We start from the raw sequence: 17742 nt of genomic DNA, 5'->3' as shown, positions 1-17742 counted from the left end.
CCCGTCCCCGCCCCTGCCCAGCCCAACGGACTCTTCCACTTCCCGAGTAGAAAAGTTTCACCGCAAATTTGCTGAGGTCCCGTCCTACTGTGAGCAAAGCTCCGTGGGGGTCTGCAGAATCCCCTGGTAAACGCGGGCTCCACTTCTGCACCCCCGTTTTTAGTTGTCAGAGCTCAGGCGGGGCCCTTAACTTCTCTGGGCCTCGACTTCCCCTCCTCTTCTCGCTCGTGGACTAACAACCCCTCCTGGGTGGAAGAAGGAGCCCAGCGCAGGCTCCGGGGCTCACCGAGGCAGCGCCTGAGGCAGAGCGAGGCCCAGAGCTCGCGCTGGCTCCCGCAGCCAAGCCTCCTCGCCGGCGGCCAGGTAGGTCAGCGCGCGGGTCGGGGCGCCAGGCACGGGACCGGGCGGCCTCAGCCGCATCCAGGCCTGGGCGGGCCGCCAGGTGAGCGCGCCCAGGCGCTCCAAACGCGTCGCTGGCGGCCTTGCGTCCAGCCGGCGGACTTCGGGTCATGGAGCCGCGCGCGAGGGGCGCCACGGACCCTAGGGGGAGCAGAGGAGGTACGGGGGTTGGGTGGGGAGGGACTGGGCGCGTCCCTGACACCCCATGTACCGCCTGTCGGCTCCTCACCTTTTCCTGCCGACAGGTGGTAAACAAAGCAGCCCTGGCGCCCTAGTGGCGGGCGGGTGCCGGGTGGCCGGGGCTGGGCTCCAGGTCCCCGACCCGCACCCGCACCGCACCGCACCGCACCGCACCGCGGGGCTGCGCGCCAGACCCGGGGGCTCTCAGAAGTCTCCGGGGAGATGTGCCAGAGGGGTCTGCCCGGGGTCACTGGGGACGCCTGGCCACTCAGGGTCCGTAGTGAATTGCGGGGGGTTAGGCGGGGGCCTCCGGGGATAAATGGAGCGGCAGTTGGGGCTACGTGGGCCATCAGGGTTGCCTAGGAGATCTGGAAGGGGACTCGGGGGTGCCGGGGCCACAGCGGGGGCAGACCGTCTTCTGTCGGGACATCTGGGGGAACCGGGGTCCCTCTCGCTCCTGTGCGGGAAGAGTTTGGAATCTGGGGCTACGAAGGGGCAGCTGGAGACCTTTAGAGATAGTCCCAGGGTGCTGGGACGTGTCCAGAAATATTTCGGTCAGCTAGCTCTCTCCAGGGATATCGTGGGCGCGGGCGGGGGTCCGGGGGCATGCCCGCGATGGTGGGGGGTCGCGGGAGTTGAGAGGGGCCTGCGGAACTATTCAGGGAGTGGTCGGGGGGTTCCGAAGGTCTTGAGGGGCATTCTCGGTCTTCGGACGTCGGGGAGCGTGGGGGCTCGCCGAGGCTCGGGCGGGTGCTGACCTCCCCCTGCGGTCTGGCCTCAGAGCTCGGGAGCTCCTGGCGCGCGCCCCCTGGCGGCCAGAGCTGTGGCCGACGTGGCGGCGCTGGTACGCCCCGAGGCGGGAGAGTGTGTGGGGCGGGTAGGGTGGGGCCTCTCGGGGTGGGGGGGGGATGTGAGTGGGGCCGGATTCAGGACTGGCAGAACCGGGATCGCTGGTTACTTCTCTGGGTGGAGCCAAAGGGTGCCACTGGCGGCGGGGCGGGGCTCGGAGGGCGCTTCGAGGGGGCGGAGCCTTGGCGTTATCCTAGAATATTCCTCCGGGAGGTGATCCTGGAAAAGTGATTGCGGTACGTTAATGTCGTATTGGCTAGTTGTTGGTGCAGGGCTAGATGGTAATCTCTGTCAGTGGGGGCTTTGTTTGGCATTTCTGAGGAGGTGGGGCCTGGAGAGTTTGGGGCCGGGCAGTTGGCTGACTGGCGGGCCTGGATAAAAAGTACATTCTATGGGGATGGATCCTATAAATGCCAGGGCGCGGGACTCGAAATGTCCGGAATGGGTTTAACTTTATAGGTCAGGACCCCAAACTTGCATTGCACCCCGCTGCTCCAGGAAGGACCTAAGGGCGTAGTATGAGGAGCAGGATCTTCGCCTTATTAGATGGATGTAGGAAGGAGGTCTGGAGGTGTTTTCAAATAGCCGGGACCAGGAGTAGTTAGGAAGCGGGGGTATCTGGGTAGTTATTCATGTGAGTGACGCTTGGAGAATTACTTGTTGGGGCACTGTCTAGGCAATTAAATTGTGGTCCAGGTTGGATGTGAGTCGGAAGAGCCGAGGCTAGAATGTAAATTGAGAGCGTTGCACCTAGGTTAGTAAAGTCACCAACAGCTTTCTTAGCCTCTTCCTTCCAGCAGTCTTCAGCATGCGATTCCTAAATGAACAGGACGATTACATGTTGAAGAGGCACTTGTCTCAGGTCCCTCTCGTCTCTCATACAGAATTCCTGGTGGGGCAAATACAGAAAAATGTGGAAAAACCTGTGGATAATTTTGGGGTACTTGTACAGTTCCTGGTGCTGGAGACTTCCTTAATGAATCTTGGTAGCACAGATTGAGGGAGAGGATGGTAGATGACGATGGGAGCTGCAGGGGAGTAACCAAGGACCAGGTTGAGAATCCAGCACAGGCCCTTAGTATTGCGTGTCTCTTCCTTTACTTAAGTCTTTGTTATGTTTTTTTCAAATAAAGTTTTGTAGTTTTTGCAGTATAGTTTTCATAGTTCTTTTTAAATAATCTATTCTGGGGGCGCCTGGGTGGCTCAGTGGGTTAAAGCCTCTGCCTTCGGCTCAGGTCATGATCCCGGGGTCCTGGGATCCAATCCCCCGTCCAGGCTCTCTGCTCCGCAGGGAGCCTGCTTCCTCCTCTCTCTCTGCCTGCCTCTCTCCCTACTTGTGATCTCTGTCTGTCAGATAAATAAATAAAATCTTTAAAATAAATAAATAATCTATTCTGGAGGGCCTGGTTTGCTCAGTGGGTTAAGCCTCGGAGCCTGCCTCCCCCATCTCTCTCTGCCTGCTGCTCTGCCTACTTGTGATCTCTCTCTCAGTCAAATAAATAAATAAAATTTAAAAAAAAAATAAAAAAATATGGGGTGCCTGGGTGGCTCAGTGGGTTAAAGCCTCTGCCTTCAGCTCGGGTTGTGGTCCTGGGGTCCTGGGATAGAGCCCCACATCAGGCTCTCCCCACATTGGGCTCTCTGCTCAGTGGGGAGCCTGCTTCCCTTCCTCTCTCTGCCTAATTGTGATCTGTCAAATAAATAAATAAAATCTTTTAAAAAAATAAAAAATAAAAACCTATACCTGGGTATCTTATTATTTTAAGACTACTGTAAATGGAATTATTTTCTTAATTTCATCCTTATTTTATCTATAGAAACACAATGGAATTTTGTGTATATTGATTCTGTAACCTCGCCAAACTTGTTTACTAGTTCTAATACCCACTAAAGAGCAAAAAAATCAACTAAATGTGAAGATTTAATTTTTTAAAAAACTTTTTAGTTATTTATTTGACAGAGAGAGAGAGAGACAGTGAGAGAGGGAACACAAACAGGGGGAGCAGGGTAGGGAGAAGCAGGCTTCCCGCTGGGCAGGGCGCCAGATGCGGGGCTCAGTCCAGGACTCTAGGATCATGACCTGAACCAAAGGAAGATACTTAAGGACTGAGCCACCCAGGGGCCCCATAATTGGTTTTAGTAAGCAACTCATAAATTGGTGAGCATCTGACCTAACAAGTAGAGAGGAGGTCTGAGAGGAGGTATACAAAATGGAAGGTTTGTTTTTTTTTTTAAGATTTATTGATCCATTTTAGGGAGAGAGAGAGAGAGAGAACACATGTGAGCAGGGGGAGGGGCAGAGGGAGAAAGGAAGCAGCAGACTCCATTGGGCATGGAGTCAGATGCAGGGCTCCATCTCAGGACCCTGAGATTATGACCTGAGCCAAAATGAAAGTCCAGTGCTTAAGCGAATGAGCCATCCAGGCACCCCCAAAATGGAAGGTTTTTATATGAAGGAAGATGGGGCAAGAAATTGTTAGCAACAGTAAAGAAAGTACTGTTTCAGGCAAGGTCGCTTCCCCTTATGGGGAGAGGTAGGACAAGGGGGTTCTTACCATCCAGATTACCTGATCTTGCTTTGGGGAATGAGAGGGCCCCATGTGAGAGGTGACCTCTTTGGTGCAGACCAGAAAATTCCAGATTGATTGGTTTAAAATTCCATTCCTGAAGAGGTTGAAATTGCAATTAATTCTTAGTTTGCTGTCCTGAGGGCAAGTGACTCCACCTTGGGCCTATGGCTTTCTTTTTAACACTCCCAAGAATTCCAAAGGAATTACACAAAAATTCTGATGTGCTTCCAATAATAAAACAAAGGAGTACTCACCAAACTGGTACTCACTAAGAGAAATGAGTACTGACCAAAAAAAACCAAAATCTTTAGGGGCACGTGGGTGACTTAGTCATTGAGCTTCTTCTTTTGGCTGGGTTATGATCCTGAGTTCTGGGATCAGAGCCCCACATCGGACTCCCTGCTGGCAGGAAGCCTGCTTCTCCCCCTCACTCCCCTGCTTGTGTTCCCTCTCAAGCTGTGTCCCTGTCAAATAAATAAATAAAAATCTTAAGAAGAACAAAAAAACAACATAAACAATTGAAAAAGAAGTCTTTAAACAGATCCTGAATAAAGTCAGAAAACTCAACCAAAGGGAGGGAGTTCAGAATCTTAAAGGAGACTCACCAACCTGGAAGTAAACTGTAACTCATATAAGTGATTAGGGCAAGGGGTTCCATGTGGGTACCTCACTTGATTCCCTGGATTATCATTCTTTGTGGGTCATCTCTTTTGGCTCCCACTTCTGACTCCAAGGAATGTCAACCTAAATAAAGAGGTAAACTGAGGCAAGCTCACAATGGTGAGTTTATTTAGGAATAGCAGAGGAATTGGAATTTGGGACTCATCTGTAGCTTGCTACAGTTCAGGTGTCCAGTGTCAATCTCTGATTTGCCAAATTAACTAATCTTTTTGAGCTTGCCTCAGTTTGCCTTTTTATTTAGATTGACATTTATAAAAGCTGTTTTGTAGTCTTTATCTGCTAGGTATCTTTAAGGATGCCCGGGGCTTCTAAGCCTGGAAATATGGCCATGAGATTAATTATTGTGCTTCCTGTTTTCCAGACTGTCCTGTGACCCGCCATATTATTCTACTTTCCAAACATTGTGACTATGTCCCACTTTAATTTAAGCATATTTACAGCTTTACCTTTAAAGATTCTAGTATACGTGTTCCATCTAAGGAATGTGCTATAATTCATTTACCCTGTCCCCTTCTGTTGTTCATTTAAGTGGTTTTCAATGTTTTGCTATAAGAAATAATACCATGATGAATCTCATAGAAAGATCTTTTTTGGGGCACCTGGGTGGCTCGGTGGATTAAGCCTCTGCCTTCAGCTCAGGTCATGATCTCAGGGTCCTGGGATTGAGCCCCGCATTGGGCTCTCTGCTCAGCAGGGAGCCTGCTTCCCCCCTCTCTCTCTACCTGCCTCTCTGCCTACTTGTGATCCCTCTCTCTGTGTCAAATAAATAAATAAAATCTTTAAAAAAATCTTTTTGGGGGGACACCTGGGTGGCTTAGTTGGTTAAGTGACTGCCTTTGGCTCAGGTCATGATCCTAGGAGCCCCTCTTGCTCAGCAGGGAGCCTGCTTCTCCCGCTGCCTGCCCTTCCCCCTTCTCGTGCTGTCTCTCTCTCTCTTTCTGACAAATAAATAAAAATCTTACCAAAAAAAAGGAAAGAAAATACTAGAACTTCTATTTTTAAAATATTTTGGGGGGCACCTGGGTGGCTCAGTAGGTAAAGGGGCTAACTCTTGATTTCAGCTCAGGTCATGATCTGGGGGTCAGGGGATTGAGCCACTTGTCAGGCTCCGCAATTGGTGAGGAGTCTTCTTGAGATTCTTTCTCCCTCGCCCTCTGCCCTCCCCCACCTATCTAAAATAAATAAATAAATCTTTTAAAAAAAAATCTTTTCATGGGGCACCTGTCTGGCTCAGAGGAGCATGCAACTCCTGAGCTCAGGGTGATGAGTTCAAGCCCCACATTGGGTGTAGAGATTTTTTTTTTAAGATTTTATTTTTTATATATTTTTATTTTTTAAAAAGATTTTATTTATTTATTTGACAGACAGAGATCACAAGTAGGCAGAGAGGCAGGCAGAGAGAGAGGAGGAAGCAGGCTCCCTGTTGAGCAGAGAGCCAGATTCGCGGCTCGATCCCAGGACCTTGAGATTATGGCCTGAGCCGAAGGCAAAGGCTTTAACCCACTGAGCCACCCAGGTGCCCCTATTTTTATATATTTTTAAAAGACTTTATTTAGTTAGAGTGTGTTTGCACAAGCTGGGGAGGGGCTGACGGGAGAGGGAGAGAAAGGATCCCAAGCCAGCTGTGCACTGGAGCGAAGAGCCCATCCAGAGCTCGTTCTCACAACCCTGAGATCACAACCCAAGCCGAAATCAAGAGCCAGATGCTCAACCAACTGAAGCATTCAGGCACCCATATAGATTTTAGTTTTTTTAAGTAATCTCTACCCCCCAACGTAGGGCTTGAACTCACCACTCCAGGATGGAGAGTCCCATGCTCTTCCAACTGAGCCTGCCAGGCGTCCCGAGTATAGAGATTTGTTAAATAAACTTAGAAAAATCTTTTCACACATCTTTAATGATTTCCTTGGGATGAATTTTTGGCAGATATCTCGTATTCTTTCTGGTGACTATTTAAGTATCAGTCTTCTAATTTACAAGCTCTTTTTTAAAAAGATTTTATTTTTATTTATTTGACAGAGAGAGAGAGAGAGAGACAGTGAGAGAGGAACACAAACAGGAAGAGTGGGAGAGGGAGAAGCAGGCTTCCAGCTGAGCAGGGCACCCGATGTAGGGCTCAATCCCAGGACCCTGGGATCATGACCTGAACCGAAGGCAGATGCTTAAGGACTGAGCCACCCAGGCACCCCTAATTTACAAGCTCTTAATGATGTATGCAGGCTGGGTCTGAGGACCCAGAGGGGTTCCCGCAGGACCAGCCAAGAGAGTCCTTGGTGTCACACAGGATAGAAATCAAATGTGAGCCAAGAGGATGTAAGAGCAGGGTTTATTGAAGATATAAAGAGAGTGCAGATACAGAGTATCTGGGAGACTCAGAAGGGAAGGAGAGTGTCCTGTTTTTGCTTGGGTCTGGGGCTTTTATTGAGGATTGTAGTCTGATGTAAGTGTCCCCTCAGACACATGGAAACTGGTCAGAACTAGAAGGGTCCAGGTGTCCTCCATAAGTCACTAATAGGGAGTCTCTGCATCAAGATTCTAGCTCGGTGGTCTAGAATATACACATAATGGCCTCACCTAGTCATTTCTTAGAAGTTATCTATTGTGGGGCGCCTGGGTGGCTCAGTTGTTAAGTGGCTGCCTTCAGCTCACGTCATGATCCCAGAGTCCTGGGATCGAGCCCTGCATTGGGCTCCCCGCTCATCGGGAAGTCTGCTTCTCCCTCTCCCACTCCCCCTGCTTGTGTTCCCTCTCTCACTTTCTCTCTCTCTGTCAAGTAAATAAATAAAATCTTAAAAAAAATATTAAAAAAGAAGTTATCTGTTGTGCTGGAAGACTCCAAAGAAATCATTAACTCCTCGATCCTTACAAAATGAGAACATAGGTTGTTTGTATTACAAGGAATGTGTAAGGCAGGTGTGCTGATCCTAGCAAGAATAGAAGCAGGAAAAGGAGTAAAACAGCAGTTCAAAAAACAGCCTTTCATGGGGCCCTTTCATTTTCCATATCTCTTTATGGTCTGACACAAGAGGAATCTGTCCCATTAATCTTTCAAAGCCTTAGAACCTCGCTCTCACAACATATTTAATGTTGGTAATATAAGCAGAAGTAGTTAGGGATCCCTGGAAAAAGAAAGATAAGGCATAGCTTTTTTTGACATGAGAAAAGTCATGTTAGGCCCCTGATCATCTTGTAATCTATGCCTGACCAGCACTACTTACCCAAAGCACATTTCTTTTTTTTTTTTAAGATTTTATTTATTTACTTGACAGAGACAGCAAGAGAGGGAACACAAGCAGGGCAAGTGGGGGAAGGAGAATCAGGCTTCCCTCTGGGCAGGGAGCCTGACGCAGAGCTCGATCCCAGGACCCTGGGATCATGACCCAAGCTGAAGGCGGACGCTTAACCAACTGAGCCACCCAGGCACCCCTAATTTTCTTTATTTTAAAAGACTATGTATTTGAGAGACGGAGAGAAAGAGGGATGACAGGGTGGGGGGGCAAGGGAGGAGATGCAGACTCCCTGCTGAGCAGTGAGCCCAATGTAGAACTTGAGAACATGACCTGAGCTGAGGGCAGACGCTCAACCAACTGAGCCACCCAGGTGCCCTCAGCTCATGTCTTGATCTCAGGGTTGTGAGTTCAGGCCCTACAGTTGGGCTCCATGCAGAGCGTGGAGCCTACTTAAAAACAAATCATCAACAACCCCCCCCCCAAATACTACATGTAAGATGAGGAATATGTGTTAATCTACTGTTTATGTTATCATTAAGCTTTCCAGTTAACAGTAGGTTGTTAGTAATTAAGTTTGGGGGAGTCAAAAGTTACTCAAATTATCACCGGGGGGCAGGGGATTGACCCCCCACCCCTGCATTGTTCAAGGGTCAACTGTGTGTGTGTGTGTGTGTGTGTGTGTGTGTGTGTGTAAAATATCTGTTTAAGTGTTACTGTTCCCCACTGATTCCAGTGGGGGATGTCTATTAGAAAGGAGGATGTCTATTAGAAAGGAGGATGTCTATTTTACTAATATCTGAATCCAGAGCTTGTGTATTAAATCTGGCATTGGTAGGCACAATTTAAATGTCTGTTTGTTATTGTACACAACTGGCATTCACAGACTTTTTTTTCCTAATGATGTATTTTATCTACATTTCCCCATACCAGCAGGGCATAGTAACATGCACACTGTAGGAAATTAATAAATACTTGTTTTTATTGTTAGGAAGGAATACCTGGCAAGAATGAATCTACTTCTGCCCTACCTACCTCACCCAAGAACTACATTTCCCTTTATGCTTGGCGCGACGCGCTCCTATGAAGTAAAAAGGGCGACAATTACTTTCTAAGGCCCCTTTTTCAACTTCGCGGCTGCTACCGCAGTGTTATGTGGGAAAGGTAGTTCTAGCGCTCGTCTTCTGGCCCTGGTCAAACAGAGCGCAAACTAAACTTTCCAGCAAGCAGCGCACTAGCCTGGGAAAGGGGGGCAAGATGGCGGATGCCGAAGAGGACGCTTTGAGGCCGTCGGGATCCTCCGCTGCCCCAATTTCATTCAGTTTCAGTCGCACATCTGCCCGGAGACGGCTGGCGGACGACGCGGGTGCGGCTCCAGAGGAGAAGGATTTCTTAAAGACCGTGGAAGGGAGGGAGCTGCAAAGGTGAAGCGTCGGGTCTTTCATCCCTTGGAGTTCGGTTCGGTGGGTGCAAGCGGGAGGGTGGAATGTAAGTTGATTGTGTTGGTGGCAGTGGTCTGGAACGCCTGAAGCACAGCTTGGGGAAAGTTCGTGGAGGCGAGAAGGAGGCATTATGGAACAGGAGAGGTGGGGGAATTGGGCCTGAGAGCCGTGGCGTTTGAGAAAAGAGGATGTATTCCTGAGAGGGGGTGTTTCAGGACTTGAGGACCCTGAGGTGTGTGCGTTCTGAGAGAAGGAAAAGAGTGAAGAACGAAAGGACCCGTAGTGTCCCAGCCGAAGCGGTGAAGCTTCTTTAGTATGGGGAACGGGGTGGAATGGGCAGATTCAGGTTGGGAGAGGCCATCATCTGCTTAATTCAGAAAAGAGAGTTAGGGGCGCCTGGGTGGCTCAGTGGGTTAAGCCTCTGCCTTCAGCTCAGGTCATGATCTCAGGGTCCTGGGATCGAGCCCCACATCGGGCTGTATGCTCAAAGGGGAGCCTGCTTCCCCCCACCCCCCACCCCCGCCTGCCTCTCTTCCTACTTGTGATCTCTGTCCGTCAAATAAATAAAATCTTTTAAAAAATTAAAAAAAAAAAAGAAAAGAGAGTCAGAGGGAGAGGCTTCCAGAAGAAAATCAGCCATCTAGGAGATTGACGTGGACCCTGGATCTGGGGAGAGTCTGGGCTGAAGACGGTGATTTGTGAGGCATCATGAAGGTCATGGAAGTGAATCTTGGGATGAGCAGAGGAGGGTCCAGGACTGAAGGCTAATTCCTCAAAGGCACTGACATTTAAGAGTTGGGGGTGAGGGAGAGAATCCCAAGAAAGCACCATTAGAGGCCTTACAGGAGAGCAGAGGGTGTGGTCCATCTGGGGTGGGGGGTGAGTTTGGCTCTTTTGTTTTCTCTGGAGGGAGGAGTGTGGCTCAGAACCCACTGAACCATGCTACTCTCCCAACTTGACGACTCTATGTCCACATCAGTGTGAAGCCCTCAGAAACCCCCAAGGAACTCGTCATCCCTTTGATCCAGAATGGCCGTCGCAGGCAGCCACCGACCCATGCTCCTGGGCCATCCACAAATACTGAGGCCTTGGTGGATGGGCTGCTGTCCCAGGCTGTGAAGGAGCTCATTGAGGGTGAGTGATCCTCTCTTCACTTTGCCCCAGTGAAGGAAGAAGGGGAGGAAAATGGAAGGATAGAGTGGGACCTCATTGCACCCTCCCATTCTTCCTTAGACTCCAAGAAGTCCCTGGAGGAGAGAGAGAATTCGGGTGTCGACCCCACGCTTGCTATCCCCATGATCCAGAAAGGATGCATCCCTAACGGGGAAAGGGCAGACAGCGAGCCCCGGGCTGAGACAGTGAGCTGGCCCCTAACTCCTTCCTACCCTAGCCTCTCTTTGCCCCGTCTGCCAGGCTTGCCTCTCTGCACATAGCAGGGAAAGTCTGTGTGTGTACTAGAGGCCTGCTGCCTATCCCTTTCTTTTTCTGCCCTTTTTGGGAAGCATTAACAAATGAATCCAGATGCTGAGATGTGGAAAACACTTGCATTCTGGGATTATCTAAGCGAGATGAGGAGCTAAGGGAACAGGAAATGCAAAGATCCTGAGGGTAGACTCAGCGTGGCATGTTTAACAACACCAAGGAGACCAGTGTAACTGGAGTGGAATGAATGAAGAGGAGGAGGAGACGAAGTCAGACGTGGCAGGGGCTAAACTAAGCAGGGCCTTGTGGACCATGGTGAGGACTTTGGCTTTTACCCTGAATGAAATGAGGGCCATGAGAGGCTTCTGAGCAGAGCGGGATCAGAACTTAAGCTTTGACAGGATCTCTCTGGCTACTGTGAGCAGAATAGAGTAGTAAGCAAAGGCGGAAGCAAGGAGAACAGTAGCACAGGCTGGAAAGGATGGCCTCTCAGACCCGAGTGGTAGGAGTGAGGCCTGGAAGGACAGGTCAGCTTTAGTGAGTGAGGGAGGTGCAGGGTGGGTACTAATGGCAGCAGCAGCCTGAGCAGTGGCACAGTGGCAGTGGGTCAGTGTGGTGTGGGTCCATCAGTGAAGCAACCTGCAGCGTGTCTAGAATGAGTATAAAGAATTGAGGGGGGATAAAAAGGAGTCGAGGGAGTGAGGATGGGATGTGTAGATAACAGGGTACTTCCCTGGGTTGTGTCTAAAGAAGCAACCAAGTCTGTCTGTCATACCCATGGACCCTCCTTTTTACCACTTTATTCACAGTTTTTATCAATGCTTCTTTGGGGCCTAGTTCTCCCATAGCCTTAGATCACCTCTTTCAACTGAACTGTTCTCATTGGCCTTCAGCTATCTTCTGGTTTCTTTCATCTTTTTTTTTATTTTTGTTTTAAAGATTTTATTTATTTATTTGACAGAGATCACAAGTAGGCAGAGAGGCAGGCAGAGAGAGAGAGGAGGAAGCAGGCTCCCCGCCGAGCAGAGAGCCCAGTGTGGTGGGGCTCAATCCCTGGACCCCGGGATCATGACCTGAGCCGAAGGCAGAGGCTTTAACCCACTGAGCCACCCTGGCACCCTGGTTTCTTTCATCTTAAAAAAAGACCTTCACTTCACTTTCCATCCTGTTCCCGCTTTGGCCTCATTTCTCTCATTTCCTCTCCTTCCCCAGCCTGCAGCATCTCAGTGGATCACAGTTCCATCCACCCTTCCTCTCTCAGCCTAAAAACCTTCGAGTCACTCTTGACTCTCTTCTTTGTTTCATACACCATATGCAGTCTTTCAGCAAAATCCTGTCATCTCCCTTTGCAGAATACATCCAGAATCTAACCACTTCTCACCAGCACCTACCTACCACTCTGGTCTGAGCCACCAGCATCTCTCATCTGGACTGTTGTATAGTAACTTCCTCACGGACCTCCTTTTGGCGGCCCCCCTCCTACAGCTCCAGCCCAGACGTCCTGATCAGTCCCTCACCGCCCCTCTCTACCTCCACATCTCTTTTTCAGTCAGGTTGACTTTCATGATGCTCTTCCCACATACCAGGCTTGCCCTGCCTCAGGGCCTTTGGTCTTACTGTTTTCTCTGCTTGGACTCCTGGTAAAGAAGTACCTGGTAAAGAAGCTGGTAAACTCCTGGTAAAGAAGCCCCGAGGATCACCCATTGGGTGTTAGTAAGCATGCTTCTAAGGGCCCACCATGGGCCCAGCCTGACCATCCTTTCTCTGCTGAACCTGTAGGTGCCGGAGGAAGCTGATTATGAGGCAGTCCCCGTAGAGGCCTATGGGCTGGCCATGTTACGAGGCATGGGCTGGAAACCTGGCGAGGGCATTGGCCGCACCTTCAATCAGTGAGTTCTAGGGTAGGGGCATGGGGCAGCAGACAGGGCAGTGAACAAGACCCCCATGGGTTACCGCCCATCCAGAACCATCCAGGTACAAAGAGGGCATATTACCACCCTAAGTAATTCAGTAAGCCTTTCCACTACTGTTTCAGTCTCCTGTTTGCCCTTTGAAACTCTGTAACGGGATCCCATTTATGTATTGGTTACCTTCCTGAGTATCAGCTTCCTCATCTGCAACATGGGAATAGTGACAATACTGACTTCCCAGGTCTGTTGCAGAATTATGTGAAATTATCCACATAAAGTACTTACAGCAGGGCCTGGCCCCAGATAAACATAGACAAGACGTTTGCTGTTACCACACAGATTTAGGAGCCCTTCTTCTCAGTTCTTAACTCCAAAGAATTCTGAAAATCACACATTTTTTTCATAAACCACTTAGCCAAAGATGACCTGAATTGATGCAGAGCATATTACAGTTGATTTCTCCTGCTTGGTATGAATATTTGTATGACTTCCCCTGTAGAAATATTACTAGGATATTTGAATTCAGGGCTCTGCCCCAGATCCCACTATAGATAATATGTAGTAGATGGTATACCCCGTGTGGTATTAGGTTGAACCAAATGAAATTGCTATCTCTACAGATCAAATAGTCCTAATGTGGGATCGGGAAGGATATTCTTGAACATGTTGACAGTTGGGATTTGGGTGGCGTTGGGTGGGGGGACACGGAAGACTTGCGTCTCTCCCTCACCTCCCGTGCCCCCAGGCCAACAAGCTTACACACTGTGTACCCTGCAGAGTGGTGAAGCCCCGTGTCAACTCACTGAGGCCGAAGGGGTTAGGGCTGGGCGCCAGCCTGAATGAGGTCCAGGCCCTGGTCTTCACTGGCGCCCACCACCTACCAAAGCCAGATGAGAAGCAAGAGAAAGATAAGGAAGACCAGCCTCAAGGACTGGTGCCTGGAGGGGCTGTGGTGGTTCTCTCTGGCCCTCACCGAGGCCTGTATGGGAAGGTAAGGAACCAGGCTCTGCCTAGAGCCCAAACCAGGCCGCAGAGAAGATTGATGGGAAGGGTCAGAGGGAGAAAGAATTGAGTTTAGGATGGAAAGGCTGGGTGGGGTCCTTGTCTCTGAGGCCTGCCTGGCTTGCTGCCTCATTTGGTTAACTCAGAACCACTTGCTGGGCCTTTCTCGGCCTCGGTTTCCAACTGAAAGAGGGAATGACATATACCACATGTTCCTGAGGCTTAAGCTCTTTAAAGTTTATTGTAAACACACAGTCTGGTGGGGGAGACACATGGACCAGGCCCAGTTCCAGACCTTGGGCCAGTCTGGTGGGGGAGACACAGGGGTCAGGCCTATTGGAGGTAAGACTAAATAGCATGGTCCTAAGAATGTGGGTTTAGGGACACCTGGGTGGCTCAGAGGGTTAAGCCTCTGCCTTTGGCTCAGGTCATAGTCTCAGGGTCCTGGGATCTAGTGCTGCATCGGGCTCTCTGCTCGGCGGGGAGCCTGTTTCCCCCTCTCTCTCTGTCTGCCTCTCTGCCTACTTGTGATCTCTCTCTCTCTCTCTCTATCTATCTATCAAATAAATAAATAATCTTTAAAAAAATAAAAGGAATGTGGGTTTAGTCCTTTCAACCCCTAACTTCTTCCCCCCAACACTTCAGGTAGAAGGCCTTGATCCTGACAATGTCCGGGCCATGGTTCGCCTGGCCATGGGGAACCGCATGGTGACCGTTAGTGAGTACTGCCTGCGGCCTGTCTCCCAGCAGGAGTTTGAGAAGAGCTCCTTGGATCTCAGTGAGTAAGCCTCTTACCTTGCTGGGAGAGTTGGAGAACCATTCCAGGGGGCGGTAGGGCCTATCTCTGGGGTCAAGGCTTGGGCGGGGTGCAGGTGTCAGATCCACAGAGGAGAAGGGCAGTGGTCTGCCTGGCAGGTGTGATTTCTGGTCAGAAGTCAGGAGGTGAGAATGAAGATAAGTGATTTGAAGAAAAATTGATGCTGACGCTTTAGCCTCTTTCTGAGAAAGAAAAAACAGGTTTGGAAACCTATGCCCGTCCTCAGGAGGTCTCTCTGTTCAAGGTGATGAGCCCCTCTTCTTCTAGGTCATGAGAGCAGCAGGGACTAGGCCATGACCAAGGAGGAAGGCATTCTAGGCATGGCAGCAGGATGGGAGCAGTTTGGCAGATGGGAGACTGGTGCTCTCAGAGCTCTCGGATTTCCTTAGCCCACACTAGGGAATGGTGTCTTAGATCAGCACTGTGAGCACATGCTCGAGTGGCTGAGGAAGGTGTCTTGAAGGAAGCCCAGCAGTTGAGGGGAAGGGAAGAGCCTTCTAATGGCACCGACAAAGTTGTGATGGTGGGAGGGGACACTGAGGCAGCTGGGAGGTGGCGGGAAGCCAAGGTGTAGCCTCCCTGGTAAGAGAATGGCGCACTGAAGCTCCTTTGTGGTTCTCCTCCACATACCCTTGTACAGGCCAGATGAACAAAAGTTCCCCAGGACAACAGAACGGAACAGCCTCGTCATCATGGAAGGCCCTCCAGAATCAGGAGCTCCCCGGCCGGCGGGAAGACTCAGAGAGGAAGCGGAAACACTTTCCCAACCGGTGGGACCCTGGGCATCTGGGATGGGGGGAGAAGGCAAGGCTGTGGAAAGGTCCTAGCATCCAGAGAAGGCTTCCAGGGCCAGGCAGGCACATAGAAGAAACTAGAGATGGCACTACGGGTGGGTGTCATAACCGCAAAGGTGGGGTGACCGGAACATGCCTGTGATCAGTTAAGCCTCGCGTTGGCCCCTTTTTCACAGAGAAGGGGAGCCTGTAGCCAAGACTGAGAAGGTCGGTTCCCGGAGCCAGCACTGGTTGCACAGGGACCTGCGCGTGCGCTTTGTGGACAAGCAGCACAAGGGTGGCCAGTATTACAACACCAAGGTGGGGACCCTGCAACCTGGTGCCCCCTCCACCCCCAGGGACTAGGCCTTGTGAGTCTGACATTCTCACACCCCCGACCCTCTCCCCAGATGACGATTGAAGATGTCCTCAGCCCAGATACCTGTGTGTGTCGAACAGAGGAAGGCCGGATCCTGGAAGGTGAATGTGAGGGTGACCACTGGGTTGTTATCCTCCTGGAGGCCAAACGGAAAGCCTGTCTTCGACCCAGAGGCTGGCATGGGCAAAGGCTGGGGGTTGGGCAGAACTCAGGTATTTTGCAAGGCCCAGAATCTTCTGACAGAACATGAGACGCTTCTGAGATGGTGATTATCTGAGCCTCTCTCCCCCCACGGGCAAACACTGGCATGGAAATTAGCTGTTTTCTCCCTCTGGGGACCGAGCCTTGTGCGGATTGTACGGAACTCCCTGTGCAGGGCAGGCTTCTGACATGCCCACAGTAAATGGGATCTGTTGTCGTCACCCATCATCTTCATGCATAAGTGCTCCCTTTATTAAGTTATTTCTAGGACCTGCTCCTTAGGTGTCCTCACCTGTGAAATGGGGTGGTGGGACCCCACTTGTCAACAGGGTGCAGGGTGTCTCTGGGGAATACAGGAAAGGCCTTCTGACAGGACCCTGGGTGGGCTGGCCCTGGCTGAGGGCCTCACTCAGTCCCCTTTCCTCATCTGCAGGCGTGAAGGAAGGCATGCTGGAGACCCTCGTCCCCAAGGTCGAGGGCAACCGGGTGATGGTGGTGCTGGGGCCACAGGCTGGAAGGGTGAGTCCCAGACCTGGGGTGGGGGGCATGCCAGGGCCTTCTCGGTGTCTGGGTTAGCCTTGCTGACTCTACCCGCCACTGCTCCAGGTGGGCCGCCTGCTGGGCTGGGACAGAGAACGGAACCAGGCCCTGGTGCAGCTGCGGAGAGAGAATCAGCTGGTGGAGCTTCCCTATGATGCTGTCTGCCAGTACACAGGCCCCAGGGACTCAGATGAAGACTGACCTGCAGCCCCACCCCTGGGCTGCTGCCAGCTCTGTACAGTGTGCAGAGCCTGTCTTCGCAGAGGTGGGGAGGTCGTCATTCTGCCATCTGCTTGCACTGCAGCTCCAGGACAAGGACGGGATAGGGCATGAGACAGATGGACCAGAAGGGAGACTCGAAACTGGCCGAGACTTTTCCAGAAGTTAGCGTGTAATAAAAATCATTGCCCAAACTTAGCAGAATGATGAGATCGTAAATGTGTGCTGAGCTGAGTGGAAGCGGGAGCTGGGCTGACTGTGGTGGGAGCCGTGCAGGGCTTCAGCCCCACCACCCTGCGGGGCTGACAGACAAGCCAAAGGATCTGCCAAAGGATCTGCCTGCTCACGAGCTCATTCTTGGAACACCGAAGCTATGAAGTGTGTCCCTTGAGCAGATACTAAGGAGTCTGGAATGCCACATCTCTGCACAGCTTTCCAAGTGAGAATCTCAGCGGTGGCTCTGCTTTTACTCTTGGTCCAGATCAGATGTCCAGAGGCTATCTTGAGCCAGTGACGAGAGAGTCCAGAAGAAAGGGAGGCTTCTACCCACAAATAGGATGTGTTTGCTCTACCTCCCAGAGTAGCCAGTTAACTTTGGGGCCCCCATTTTAGTCCCCAGACTTTGGCTTGATGGTAAAAAATTTTGTGTGTCCTGGGTTAAACTTCTCTGATTCCTCCAGGTAACTGGACTCTGAGAAAAGTTATTGTCAGGCAGTCCTTAAACTTTTTCCTGTTTAACAGGCTGAGATAGAAAAGCAGCAAGGGAAGCCAGAACTTTAGGTACAATTGCTTCTAAATCACCCCTGATCGCTAAGTTGTTGATGTAATAAATGGCATTGGAGTTAGATCTACATCACTGGTATAAACTCATGACAGGTCAGAACATGGCACAGCACTGGACAATTTTTTTAAAATAATTATCACATTAAAGTTCTTACAACCCTTTTTTTCCTGATTAAATTAAAAAAAATTTTTTTTTAATTGTTGAAGTATAATTGACGTCCAATGTGATCTCAGTTTCAGGTGTACAGTGTAGTGGTTTGACAGTTCTACACACGACGCCATGCCCAGCACGCAGAGTGTCCTCACCAGACATTATACAAACATTACCGACTCTTTTCTATGGTATAC

At 50.5% G+C, this 17742-nt stretch overlaps 1 protein-coding gene across 2 annotated transcripts; it reads left to right on the top strand.

The window, feature by feature from the left end:
• The first annotated feature begins 430 nt into the window (after window positions 1-430).
• On the top strand, window positions 431-16809 carry GPKOW (G-patch domain and KOW motifs). 2 transcript variants are annotated; one of them, XM_032842883.1, is made up of 11 exons: window positions 8898-9330; window positions 10328-10482; window positions 10582-10706; window positions 12550-12659; window positions 13458-13671; window positions 14328-14460; window positions 15140-15269; window positions 15470-15593; window positions 15683-15752; window positions 16286-16371; window positions 16459-16809. In XM_032842883.1, exons 1-11 carry the CDS (start codon window positions 9164-9166, stop codon window positions 16591-16593), a joined length of 1449 nt encoding a protein of 482 aa, XP_032698774.1. In that variant the 5' UTR covers window positions 8898-9163; the 3' UTR covers window positions 16594-16809. The 2 variants fall into 2 exon arrangements, with proteins under 2 accessions (XP_032698775.1, XP_032698774.1); XM_032842884.1 differs by lacking the exons at window positions 15470-15593; window positions 15683-15752; window positions 16286-16371; window positions 16459-16809 and adding an exon at window positions 431-558 and having other exon boundaries at window positions 15140-15463.
• The last annotated feature ends 933 nt before the right edge of the window (window positions 16810-17742 follow it).

Source organism: Lontra canadensis, unplaced genomic scaffold (genome assembly GCF_010015895.1).
Source record: "Lontra canadensis isolate GAN:19392208 unplaced genomic scaffold, GSC_riverotter_1.0 scaffold134, whole genome shotgun sequence".
In the NCBI taxonomy this organism is placed as follows: domain Eukaryota; kingdom Metazoa; phylum Chordata; class Mammalia; order Carnivora; family Mustelidae; genus Lontra; species Lontra canadensis.
The sequence above is the reverse complement of the archived record's forward strand: the minus strand, read 5'-3'. Positions and strand labels throughout refer to the sequence as shown.

What these genes read in the sequence shown, in the direction of transcription:
- GPKOW (XM_032842883.1), top strand. Translation starts at nt 9,164, where the DNA reads ATGGCGGATGCCGAAGAGGACGCTTTGAGGCCGTCGGGATCCTCCGCT. An exon ending in GCGAGCCCCGGGCTGAGACA is followed by an intron (nt 10,707 to 12,549) that starts GTGAGCTGGCCC and finishes CTGAACCTGTAG; the next exon opens with GTGCCGGAGGAAGCTGATTA. An exon ending in ACCGAGGCCTGTATGGGAAG is followed by an intron (nt 13,672 to 14,327) that starts GTAAGGAACCAG and finishes CCAACACTTCAG; the next exon opens with GTAGAAGGCCTTGATCCTGA.